The sequence below is a fragment of the Centruroides sculpturatus genome, unplaced genomic scaffold (assembly GCF_000671375.1).
Source record: "Centruroides sculpturatus isolate CEXI.00-Female unplaced genomic scaffold, Cexi_2.0 scaffold381, whole genome shotgun sequence".
Lineage (NCBI taxonomy): Eukaryota > Metazoa > Arthropoda > Arachnida > Scorpiones > Buthidae > Centruroides > Centruroides sculpturatus.
Window position 1 is genome coordinate 127,574 of NW_019384670.1, and position 13,934 is coordinate 141,507.

Consider the following 13,934-nt stretch of genomic DNA (forward strand, 5'->3'; position numbering starts at 1 on the left):
GTTATTTTATTTATTATTTTCATGATTACTTATAACAATAAAGAAAAAATAAAATGTAATTTTAAAATATCTTTCTATCATTTCCAAGAGAACTTATGTTTTACAAGTAACAAGGTTTATTGGATGATTTATTAAATGTTTTCTTTTTGGTTACCAGACCTAAAGGTTCTTTAAGGGTTGTCAGTAACAATATTCACTTTTCTTTTGTTTCACTTCATTTGGTTCCTGTAGACTGACATTAACACAGTAATATATGAGCAATTATTCACTCTAAATAAAATAATTTACTATTATTTTAAGAGTTAATGATGTCATATGCTCTACTTGGGAGAACTATGTTGAAATAGAGACCTATATAGTAGATTACATTTAAAAATAAAAGATTAAATGCTATAAACTTAATGAAAAAAACTAGGTCTAGTTTCACAATAATGATATTTAGTTAAGAAAATATTTGATAATGACGTTTTTATATTATGAATTAAATACTGTAATTTGCCCATGTCACAATTTTTGGTTACTTGTTTGAAAACCAAATGGGATTTTGGAAAGACAAGCTATGACTATTTAAATTTATTTAAGAACATCATTTTCTTTTTTTTTTGTTTTAATTATTCAATAATATTTTTATTTGTTTTACTGCATATAAAACTGACATATAACTTATATCTCTACTACCTATACAACATTGTTTTCTATATGTTTTAATAGAATTAATCTAAAAAAAAAAGAGAGATTAATCAGTACTGCATTAAATACTAAAATACGCTTAAACTAAGTAACCCTAATCATGTATTATCTGATAAAATTATATTGTATCATTTAATAAATTTTAAGATTTCCAGTAAAAAAACAATTACAACTACCACAATACTTAGAATCATATTTTCAATAAAATATGGTAGAACATTCAAAATAAAAAAAGAGGATATAATTAACAAATTTTATTAGTAGTAATAATTCATTATTATGTAACAAGAACTTGACATGCAACCATAAAGTTCCACATGCAACAGTAAAGTTAAGATTACTGCCATAAGTTTTACAATTTTTATGAAGTAATTTTTAATTATTTTGTATATAGTATATCATCTCTAGACCAAAACACTGCTTTCCAAGAACACAGTTCATCCATCATAACATAGCTATCAAACCATTTATTTTGAGTGATGTGTTATCTAACTGTCATCTATATTATAAATGTAGTGAATAAATATGATAACATAACTGATTGAATTATTTTATTTTATAATTCTTCTAAAATGATATGTTTTAAAAAATTTTATTTTTGAAGCAATATTTCCTTTTATTAGAAAAAATTCATTTATTAGAAATACTATTTTAAATTTATTATTTAATTTAAAAGGATATTTAGATGCTTGAGAGCATATTTTCTACAAGAAAGAAAACATTCCTGCTTTTAGTGTTAGGATTTATCGTGAATGTGTGTTTGTGTACAAGTATGGACCAAGTCAAATTTATTATACTTTAAATTCCGATAATTTAAACTTATAATCATTTGAAAATATGTGGTTTATAGATTCATAAAATCAATGGTGATTTATTGATTATGAACTGCTACAGTTAATTTGGCTGTCAAGGTAGTTTACTATTGTATCTCCTAATGATAAACCTGGTTGTCTTAAAGTACTCTAGGAACTGATTCTCAATGTAAATTTAAGAATCTGTTTTATTGGAAGTTCACAAATTTATTAATAGTGATTTAAATATAGCATTTTATCACAGCATTTTCTCAATGATGAAACAATTACATTATCTAGATTCTGCAAAATTCTGAATGTCTGTCTGTCTGTCTTCTCAGCAATATTAGTTACTTATATTAATAAACACACCTGATTTATATTTTCCGAGTTTTTTTCTTTATTCCAAACATTTTCAGCCTATTTGGATAGGCTGAAAACGTTTGGAATAAAGAAAAAACTCAGCAAATATAAATCAGGTGTGTTTATTAGTATAAGTAATTCTGAATGTCATTAATTCTGGTCTGAAAATTTTGTTAAAATGTACAATTTTAAGTATGGTCACAACGTTTCTTTGCCATCAGTTTGACAGTCAAGTTGCCCATTGAAAAACACTTTCTTCAGCAGTCTATTTAAATTGTGTTTTCTGTATTCACTTAAAATTATATAATTTCCAAAATTTTGGGTCTGTGTTGATAATTAATCCTTTATGAATTATTTTGAGTATAAAATGACTCAATCATAGATTTTTTAATAAAGATGAAGGTGAATGTCTATGATTATCCATTTTTCCAATCAGGTATTTGTGCTAAATTAAAAATTTTGCATTTTATAGTGTAGTATCAAAAGATATATATTGATATAAATAATATTACCTATATATTAAATATATGCACACACACACATACTGAAAAATAATTAACTTTAAAATTCATTATAATTTAAAACAAAAATNTAAAATGATACTAGATCAGGCATGGCCACCATACGACCCGTCTAATAAATTTATGCGGCTCTCGATTAATCATTCAACATTAGCTACTGAAGTCCGAATAGCTCGATAAAAAATTCTGACGCCTAGAAAAAATAAAACAACTTTAAAATTCATTATAATTTAAAACAAAAATTAGAAAATGCATTCACTCTTTCTGAACTAAAATACAAATACTTTGTTGATTTAAACAAAAATTGTTTTTATACTTTGTAAAATATTTTTAGTTAGAAAATGTTGTTCTGAAATTATAGAACATGACTTACAAGAGATCAAAACTACAATCCAATGAGTCTGCAGTATGAAAATTTATGCAGAGATTTATAGTTGGCCCTTAGGTTAGTTCATTTTTGCATCTTTAAGAGGTGATAGAATTGTTTATGAATGCACATATTCTCCCTTGAGCTTCAATTTAACTTGAGCAGGAGTTGAATGCACAATGTTAATTTCATTAATTACATCATTATTATTATCTTCTATTAAATATTTATATTTATTAAAACTTCTTGATTAACAAAAAAAAAAAAAAAAAACACTGTCCTATCACTCTCTCCTATAGTACACTTAAATGAAGCAACCCAACGGACAACTCTACTTAAATTGACTATACATATCAGAAGTTCTCAATACAAATCCAAATTTATCAAACCATAAAACAACTTAAACATTTTTTAATCAAAATTTTGACAAAAGTTTATGTTGGACCAATAAAACTTTTTGAAAGTATTGTATTTTTGTATAGATAACCTATCCAATAACTTAAAATTGAGGGCAAGTTTTGTAATGAACTTGCCCTCAATAAAGGCTTATCTACTGATTTTGTAATTTAAAATTTATCATGAAGTATTTAAACAGCATTTTCTTTGTCCAATACCACCAAGAACATCTTTCAAAAATGCAAAAATCCTTTGCATACCAAAACATTACCATATTAGAACTGATAAACTTCATTTGAATAAAATATATATTTGTTAAAAAATATAATTTAAAATCTTGCTAGAGCTTCTTACCCATTTTTTTTTCTAGTATGATTTTCTAATTTACTGTTATGGATAATAAATTTTNAGCATCGATTATCCGAAAGCTTTCCAGTCGGCAAATTTAAATTTCCGCTAGTCTTGGGCTACTCAAATATTATTTTTGTTGGTGCGCGTGTTTTAGCTGGCAGCACTAGCGCGATCGTGAGAGGGTGCCAGGATTTGAACGAATTTCAAAATGGGATAGGTTAATATATGTTTTCGTACATTATCGGTTATCCGAACAAGCCCAGTCCCGATTGATTCGGATAATCGATGCTCTACAGCAGGGGTGGCCAACCTTTTGCATACCATGCGCCAATTTTTTGATCATTAGGTCGAGTTTTCGAGGTTCTACTGTATTTGTTAAAAAATATAATTTAAAATCTTGCTAGAGCTTCTTACCCATTTTTTTTTCTAGTATGATTTTCTAATTTACTGTTATGGATAATAAATTTTTTTTACTGTATGCTTTTGGGTTAGCCATTAGAGAAAATTAAATGAGTAAAATCACTTTAAATTCGATAATAAATTCAATCTCTTTTTTCATCAACATACAAGAACAAGCAACATCAAACCACAAAATCATTACATATGGGATAAAATTCTCTCTGCTAGCACTATCAATATCCCATTAGAGCCATAGGCAAGTCTTTATAAAAACAAAAGAACTGAGTTAAACCCACAATATTTCTTGATAAAACTTGTTACTGTTAGAATGAAATAGCTGACTTACACTGATAAAAAAACAACATAGTGTTTAAAATTTACAATTTTCTTCTTTACAAAAAAAAAAGAATTTGCATAAGAGATTTATCACAGACTCTATGATTTGTCTTACATCATGCGAGTGTCTGCCAGCAAAACAGACTTCTAAAACAAAAAACACTGCTTTTCCAGTGCATCCAGCTTAACCATGCAGGAATGAAAAATAGCATTGGAGCAGAATGTCATACCAAGAGGCTCTTCTAGGATCTGTGGTTCTTTCCAGTCTTCTTGCTCATTGTCTAAGTGACATCCAACAAAATTATGCACGGGAAGAACATTTACACACTTTAAGACAAACGAATGACTTCAGTATATATTTCTTGACATTGTCCAAATATATTTTATTGTTCACCACCATCATACAAACTTTAAACAAAGGTTATCTGGCAAAATTTTACCTTTGATAATTATCAGTGGCACCCACTCTACTAATATCCAAGAACAATCCTTTGTGAGACATTCCACTTCAAAGCTTTCTTTACATCTATTCCATTTTAACCAAATGCATTCAAAGCGTGCTTTTTTCTTCTTTTTTTTAAGATTTCTTTCGACCATTTGTCAGAAAAAGCCTCACAATCCATAATTATTAAATTAATAATAATTAAAAAATGATTGATTTTATAACAATATTCTTGTATTGTTGTGTGATGTCTCCAGAGTAAGTGCTTTTTAAAATTTAGTTCCCCTTTGGATACAAAATTCATAAAACAAATTGTCTCTTACTAGGTTCTGTACTAATTCTGTTCTGCATTACCCACATATTCACTACACTCTCCAGTCCGTCGACAGAGTAATCTCGTACAATTCTCCTCGCTACGGCCCCTCGGTTAATCGAGACCACCGCACCGCACCACAACACTCGTTTCGGGATATCGTTCCCCTCTTTACGCACAGAGTTTCGTCCACTCCGCAAATCTTAAAGAGCGCGGGAGGAGAGTCCGGAGGGCCGCATTCGGAGGAGGTCGACCGGTCGAGAAACCGGACCGGTACGGCTCCCCTCCCCGGCCGAGGCAAAGAACCGCCGGGAGCACGGCAAAGGGTAACGGGGACATGACCCCGGCGACGTCCCGCCCAGAAAGAGAAACGTATCGTTTTCTACTCGTCTCCCGACAGCGAAATACGAAGAAGGATAAAGGCATCAAGAAGACTCACTGGTCATCGTCGCCGTAAGGTTCGCGAGAAAGCGAGCTCGATATTTACGTTTCGAAAGCGATCGGAGGTCAAACGTCAATCTTCGAAAGAAGAAATTTATATTATTTCTTGGGAATTTTCGAAGGAGGCGAAATGGACCACGATCGGAGGAAATGCGGAAAATCGAATAATGGTTAAGCGGAAAACGAAAAAGGAAAAACTCGAGAGAAGAGAGAAACGTACCGTATGGTGGGAAAGGCGACAAAAACGAGTGGAGACGACGGAAGACGGGAACATTTGGCAGAAAAGGGCGATGTTTTAAAGCGAACGCAACTGCGTATGAACGTCGCATCGATCGCTGGGAAGTAGAAAGGAAAGAGACGAGTCACGGATCTCCGCCGTCCATATTAATTAATGGGATTTGCTAAAAGGTCCGGCACTTACCAGATCAGTTTTCTTTCCGCCGCATTTAATGCCTCTCTTCCTCAGTTCCTGCTTCAGATCGTCTTTGGAGAACGTCCTGTAATCTTGACCGGAATTCGTTCGCTTCTTGCCGGATCTGGTCGCTCCCATATCATAGAGGCGGGAGACGTATTTATCGACGGAAAAACATTAATTATTATTATTATATTATATTCCGCCGTTATACGGTAAATATATTACGTTAAAGTCTACCGAGTAAACGCGATTTTTACGTCGCGATGACGTCGCGGTTTACGTCGTACTTCCGCCGGCTCCCCACAATCCAAAGCGGCGCCGACGTCTTCGCGCGGAGACGACGCGGCGCCGTCGACGGCGGTCGCCATTCGAAAATGCTTTGTCACTTAATATATGTTTTCTGGAGGAATTTCGTCTCTGCCGGAATGACTGGAGGCGGAGGTCGGATTTCGGCCGCCGCCTTTATTTCGGAAAGGTCATAAATGATGCCGTCCGACGTCGCCTTCCGATTAGAGGCGATCGGCGGCGACGGCGGCTCGACCCGCCGCGGGGTGGAACGAGCTAAGGGTAAGATCTCGCGAGAGCAGTCGATTGGGCGAATAGCAGGACGTATAGATGTTAAGCGCTGAATTGATGTCGGTCCGAAGCAAAAATGGTGGCTTTATTCAATGTTAGTTTTACAGTTGGGATAGAAGTAAAGAAGGAAGACAAACTATTAATTCTAGACAGTTGTTTAAATTGCCGGTGTAATTATAATCGAAGGACATAAGGAATGAATATTAAATGCTTTTCGTTTCTGAAAGATGAAATAATAAATTGTTAGCGATTATCGTGTTTCCCGTTTGCCTTATGCGAGTGATGCTAGAATTACAGCATAAAGCATACAAGCTAAATACAGTATAGCATCGATTATCCGAAAGCTTTCCAGTCGGCAAATTTAAATTTCCGCTAGTCTTGGGCTACTCAAATATTATTTTTGTTGGTGCGCGTGTTTTAGCTGGCAGCACTAGCGCGATCGTGAGAGGGTGCCAGGATTTGAACGAATTTCAAAATGGGATAGGTTAATATATGTTTTCGTACATTATCGGTTATCCGAACAAGCCCAGTCCCGATTGATTCGGATAATCGATGCTCTACAGCAGGGGTGGCCAACCTTTTGCATACCATGCGCCAATTTTTTGATAGACGAGTTCAGATGCGCAGTGGCGTACCGTGGGTGTTAGCCGCCCGGGGCGGAGAAAAATTTCGGCCACCCTTTAATCAGGTATTTCAATTTAAAAGATCAAAATTCAGTTGTGTGAAAAAAAAATTAATAAAAAATGCGGTGGTGGTGTAGTTACCCGTACAAAATAGTCCCGTTTGACATTAGTGGCATACACGATTGCGAATGTATCGTGAATCGTAGAAGCAAAAAAAAAAAGAGGTCAACAGGTGTAGCAGTCCAACCGACTCGTGGACTGTCCGGACGGTAGCACTGTCATTTAGACGCCTATGCACTGATCGAAAATAAACATACATGCATACACTGTAATTTACTATGTGGAGAACACTCATTTTATCTGTAAAGTTGATTGCAACGAATTGTGCAACAAATGAACTTGCCAAGACAGACTATAAAAAATTAATTTTCTATGTAATATTCTTAATTGCAAAGAAGCCAAATCTGGCAATGTTGCTCAGAACTGACTAAAGCGCCACTTGTAATCGTCCAATGCGCCAAGTTTGGCGCATGCGCCACGGTTTGGCCACCCCTGCTCTACAGCATAAATAACTTTTCATAATATTGTATGTGTATGAAAATATAAATAGGAGACAGTACAGAAAAATCAAAAACTCGTGTTTCCTCACTCGGAAAACTAGAGTAAGGATTACAGATGACAATGGAATAAAGATCGGATTGAGTTAGCACAAAATGTTAATACGATATTTTTCATATTTTTGACTTTCGCTCCGTGGGCAATAAGAGAGTCTTTTCTTCAGATTTACCACGAGTGGCCAGATCCACAATGGCCCTAGACCCGATTAACCCTGTACAAATCGCCCCTGAAAAGCCGACCGGATGGCGTCAAGTTCTGGGAGTCGTGAGTCGAGTCCAAAATTGTTGGGGAGTGGCCTATCCCAGATATATCGGGTCACGTCCTTCATTACTCGATTGCCCTAGTCGAGCCCAATGTGGACCCGAGAAAAGGTCCCGTGTGTCTTCGGGGCGAAAGTAGTAAATAGGAACAAAAAATGACTACCCCGAAAAATTCTTGAGGTTCCTGATCCGGACTTAAACCCGTGCTTCCCAGAGCGTTAAGCTGACGATTTAACAGTCTCGTCTATTTAACACTATGATTACTATCAACTAAAATTCAGCTCTACCATTTGTTCGACTCCAAAATTGGTACTAAATCGAGTGTGGCGCTAAACCGAAGAATCGCAAAGAAAAAAAAAAATTATTTACTGTAATGAAGTCTTCACACAAGTTTGATTTTTGATTTGCAAAATGTTTGATTTATAGCAAGAAATTCAATTTGAAATTTCTATTAGGCTTTTGTAAAAGTAGACCTTAAAAAACTTACAGAATAGGCACTTAAAAAACATATTTGACTCACCTGAAATTGTTAATTATTAAACTAAATATAAATTACATACTTTGTTTCTGTTCTCCCAAATGGAGTGTGTTGAATTTAAATTAATATACACAATAATCTTGTAAATAGCCTTGTAATTCTATATTATCTACATTATCAATTTATACATATGTGAAATTCGTTAAGATAATTTTTGATAAAATGGATGACCTAGAAAATAATGTAATAAATGTTGGGAAACTATAAGGTTTCAGTATTTTCGAGTTTGGCTGTTATGACTGTGGTTTGATACTTTAATATAATAATTACTATATTAATTATTAAAATACAATACTTTGCGTTAATCGATTTAATTTTTGTATCTCTTAGACATAGTATTTTCGGCCTCTATTTTTCATTTTTGGCTCATTTTCCGTCCTATCATTGTCGTGCTAAGAGGGCCCAACGTAGGTTCGGCAAGGTCTATCATTGGAGTGGCTGAGTATTGCGATACAGGACCCGAGTCACCCGACCACCGACAAACAATTCTCGGGTTCGTGACTCAGCCGTGAAACCGATACACAAAACATTTAGAGTCCGAATTTATTATAAAACTAGCAAACGAGACCGGCGTTTCTTGGGCAACCGATTTGGATGATTTCGTAAATATTGAACGTTTGCAAATTAAGTTATTACTATCAAAAACAAAAAATCGCATATAAAATAGTACAGTAGAAACCATTCCTCGGATTAAGCCTTAACGCTCTCCCTCTCCCCCACGGGGGAATTTCGAAAAAATTCCTTCTTAGTGTGCATTTTCGTGACGTACCCTAACTGTGTACCAAATTTCACTTCTTTAGGTTCAGCAGTTTGCTCTGGACGATGATGAATCAAGCAGTTAGTCAGTCAGTCAGGACATTTAATTTTATATATTTAGATTTCAAATAGAACATTATAAATCGCTTCAAATACTAAATTGTATTTACGGATTTCAAACAAATATATTTTTTCATATCGTTATTAATTTTGTTGGTGTTTAAAGCCTATATACACATGCGACGTGGAACGCAAAAGCTGTTTCAAAAAATTCGTCCAGCCTTTATCTCAGTACTGAGAGTACACAATAATTCAATAAAACGCAAGATTTGAATGTATTGTGGCATGATGCCATATTTTATGTAGGGTTTCAATTTCTTATCGTAGTTTATTAATAACTTTTCGCTATCCCATAGTTCTTGTGTGTCTTTTGTTTTCCGTATTCCGAGAATTTCGGTCCCAACCCTTCTCGACCAGGGTGTGGAGGGGCAGACGATAGAGTGCAGGGAGACCTGAGGGCAAAAATTCGTTTGAGAGAACCACTTTTTGGCTGAACACCGAGGAAGCGAGAGGTGTGCAACGAATGTTCTTGGTCGTTTCAGCATCGACGAGAGCTGAAGAATGCCATATCAGAGTAAGAGACTAATAAGAAGATTTTAAGTAGAAAGTTAAGTGGAAGACTCCTCGGAGAAAATCCTGCTCTTGAGAAAATAAGAAGGGTTCAGAACAGCACATCTGCAAGGACGTTAGAATCGGATCCGAGCCAGCATTCCGAAAGATTCGTCAAGATTTTGATTGATTGTAAAACCCGTAATACCAGACATTTTAACCACGAAATTTTCAATTGTGACGACGTTCCTCACGCAGAGGATTCATTGTATAAGAGTTGGGCCCGTAAATTCTTTGTTCGTACGCGAAAATGGTTTGTTTCTTGTATATCATACTTTGTCATTACCTTTCGCTTCGAAAATCACAGTATTCATCAAAATTTATTTCGTCTTTCCAAAGTAATTCCCTCCCACTGCAATGCACTTATGCCAACGTGTTTTCCAATCTTCGAAACAAATTTTAAAGTCGTTTTCATTAAATCCCTTAAAAGAGAAAGGCCAATGCCTAAGTTAAATATAAACACTTCAAAAAAATTTGTTCGACATCTTCGCGATAAAATGGCTCCGTAAATGCAAAAATGCGAAAATTGTTTTGTTGGCTTTGCTTACTATTTTCGAATGAAATTAATGTGTGGAATAAGACTGGCTTTTGTGAGGCTCTGGACAGGTCCGAACTCTCACTAAAATTCGCGTTAAAATAATTGCTTTAAAGAAAATAATATAGTAGTTAGAAATAGATTTTTATTGTATGAAAACGCGACGCTAACTTTTAAACAATAGAAGAATGTAAGTCCGTCGACCATTTTCTGTTGGAAATCGAATTAAACATCGATTTTGACCTCTCCCGCGCCCCGAAAGGTTTCGAATTGTCGTCGGGTGACGCGGAGAGACCAATCGGAAAGAGGAATCCGAGAGAAAACGGATAAAACCCCGAAAATTCATGGACGCGACGGCTTCTTCTCCCGAAAGTTCCGAGTGACGGATCTGTTGTTGTGTGTGTGTCTCGCACCCATCTTCGTCTCCATCAACGGAAGTCGACCGCATCGTCCAGGAGTCGTCGAGACGTGATGGAATGGTTCATTCGCGAACAAGGAACACTCCTTCCAAAGGGGACCATCTTGGAAAGGAGAGGAAGACCCAGAGGCCGCAGCCGCCGCAGAACTTCCAAGATGGCGGAAATCTTGTAAGCTTCTTTCGTGTTTAATAAACGGTTGCTTTGTTTGTAAACGAAGCATCTATCTCTGACTCTACTTTCACATGTTGATTGTTACCGCTCGGCAGTCCAAACGGCAAGGGAGACGATGACGATATATATCACATATTATCGTTTATCGAGTTTTTTAAATTTCTCCCCCCTCGGCCCCCACACTTTGACAATTTAGCGGGCAAAAGACGCGGAAAATCGTCGATTCTTTCGTATTTAATATTAGTAAATAATATAAAATAAATACATTTTATTGAAATTGTATTTTTGCATAATGTATAATTTATACAATTGCATAAATTTTTGCATAATGTATAATACAATACAGCGTGGAACGTATCTAAGCGTTATAGGGGGGTCTACTGTATTGAAAATTATAACGAGATAGTTACGGATAATAGATATATTTAGATTAATAGATGTTATATGTTATATCAAAGCGAGAATCGGCATTTAGAGGGCATAGGGAATCTAATAACAGAGGTAATTATATTGAACTTTATTAATAACTATTAATTACGTCAGATAAATAATCTATTAAAAATACATTTAAATACAATTAAATACATTAACTGATCGCCCCTGGAAGTCGGCTTCTTACAGAAACAAATCTTCCCTATCATCAAATGTCACGGCACGCTACTGAATACATTACAAATTTTGTTAAACATTCTATATAAATTTATATAGAATAGGCATTTGTAATAGATAAATGGTTTGTTCAATAGCAAAAAACATTATAGTCACAATGAAAAGGCTCTAAACGTGATTTACATAAAATTCAAGTTAACATAAAAGTTCTATGTTGCAAGGATGATTAATTAACGATGTATATTGGAAGATGGTACAGTACACGAAGGACATTATAAAATTTCAACCTATATAAATGAAAACGTTGAGAAAAGTAAATGCAATTGGTAAGCTCTCACTCGTTCCAGCTCAAAAGTTACACGAATTTGAATTAACCATATCAATACTGTATTCGGCTATCAACTGAAATCATTTAGGACTCAATATTGAAATAAAGTCATAATGGTGTCAATACTGAATAATGAGTGGAAAGCTTACCGGACAGATTTAGTAAAATATAAAAACAAAACTCAAGAATAAACCGAGACTTAAAATTCGTATTTTTTAAAATGGATAAGAATTGTAATGGCAATCAGAGGAATAATGAGACTCGTTTCGAACGAAACTCTAACGAAGTTCACGAAGGAAAGAGTTGGTTTACTTCGTTAAGAAAATGGCGCCCGACGATATCGATGTTTCTAAATCTACTCGAGTGTTTAAATTGTGAATTAAAAGATGAAATGATTGGAGTAACTGTCCACCCGAAGCAATCTAAGAAAAATATTTCGGATAAGGCTGTACTAGCAACATTTGTATCTTCGATTTTAGAAACAGCCATTTAGTTCTAAACGAATCGTTCGAAAAGTCTAACGAAATAAGAATAACGATGACGTCATTCTCGTTTAAGTCGTTCGACTTAACGAACGTACCCTTAAAAAGATCTCCCGGAAGGCATCCCCTAGGCAGATCGCCCAAGTGTTGCGTTGCCAAAACTTAACAAAACAAACGTTATAATAAACCAATCTTATACATAAAATATTTGAGTATTTTTTCGGCGTGGAACGCATTATCGTATTTTCCATTAATTTATACGGGAAAATTGTTTCGCATTACCAGTAAGCAGAGCCGGCCCTACCATTGGGCGAACGGAGCAGCCACTCCAGGCGCTAAGTCCTAGGAAACACCTCAGTGGTAAAGAAAATTAAAGGGTATAAATTAGGGGCAACCAAGGTGGCGCCATAAAAGGATGTCGCTCCATCCTGAAATTCGCCTTCGAGCCGGCACTGCCAGTAAGATTCTGGAAGGCCGAGCGGTCAAGGTGGCAGTCTACCGTTCTGGGGCCCCGGATCGCACCCGGGCGAGTCGAAAAATCCCTAGAAATTTTTCGGGGATGGTCCGATCGGATCTGTCGGACCCCGTCTCTCACCACCCGGCTACCCATTGTGAACCTGGCCGAGCCCATAATGGGCTTGCTAGAAGAGGCCCTCTTATGCCCACAGGGCGAAAAGAGTTAAAATAAAAAAAGTCAGATTCTGGAACAAATTACGCTCGTTAATTAAGCGAGGTTCCACTGTAAGTTATTCTTCAAAAAAATTTTAACATTTAAGCTTCAGGATAAACACGCCTCAAAAGGGAAATCGCAGCACCACATAGGATTGTGTGTAGCCGTATGGAAATTGCAGGACTGGTAGAAGTGACAGAAATATGTAAATGATTAAATGTGCGTACTCATCGGGTCATGTGGTACCCAGTTTTGGGCTATAAAGATCAACAGCCGGCTCGGGCCGTAAATGCTATCAGCGACGGTTCGCGAGAGCCGAACTTTCGAAGAAGCGTAGAAAATGTCTCGGAGACGACAGCGAGCTGATACCAGCAATTGACGAACGACGCCGTATCTTGGAGCTGCAGACCTAGTTTGCTGATGCGCTTAGTTTCTACGCGTATTGGGCATGACATTGAGTACCATCCAGCAACATATGACACGATGGCCGCAGGAATATCTGTGAAGATGCCGAAGGAGTGGATCCTATTAGCGCACAACAGAGTGCCAAAGCCGGGACCTGTGAGCGGCCCGTCCGGACCCGTTCGCCATGGCACTTGACATCCGAAACTGTCTTTAACCATCAAAGGGTGCATTTGTGTCCACCCACCAAACCATTCGCAACAGGTTGCACGCACGGCAACCAGCAAGGGGGTGCCATCAATTAACCGCTCGACACAGGGCTGCCCATGTACCGTAGTGTCATCGTCATCGCAACTAGATCGTTGAATGACATCGGATACTGTTTACGACGAATTCTCTCTTCTGTCTATGAAAGAATGACGGCCGTAGACGGATGTGATATCCCGGAGAACA

The 13,934-nt window shown here is 36.1% G+C and overlaps 1 protein-coding gene across 2 annotated transcripts in view; it reads right to left on the bottom strand.

Moving 5' to 3' along the window:
* LOC111626687 (vacuole membrane protein 1-like) overlaps nt 1-6,770 on the bottom strand; it is an 81,116-nt gene extending 74,346 nt beyond the window's left edge. The window contains exons 1-2 of one of the 2 annotated variants that reach the window (XM_023370170.1): nt 5,832-5,962; nt 5,631-5,745 (exon numbers count right to left, since the gene is read on the bottom strand). In XM_023370170.1, coding sequence (XP_023225938.1) covers nt 5,631-5,684 — 54 coding nt within the window. In that variant the 5' untranslated portion in view covers nt 5,685-5,745; nt 5,832-5,962. Of the gene's footprint in view, nt 1-5,630; nt 5,746-5,831 lie in introns of both variants that reach the window. The other variant, XM_023370168.1, reaches the window with a different exon arrangement.
* Between the last annotated feature and the right edge of the window lie 7,164 nt (nt 6,771-13,934).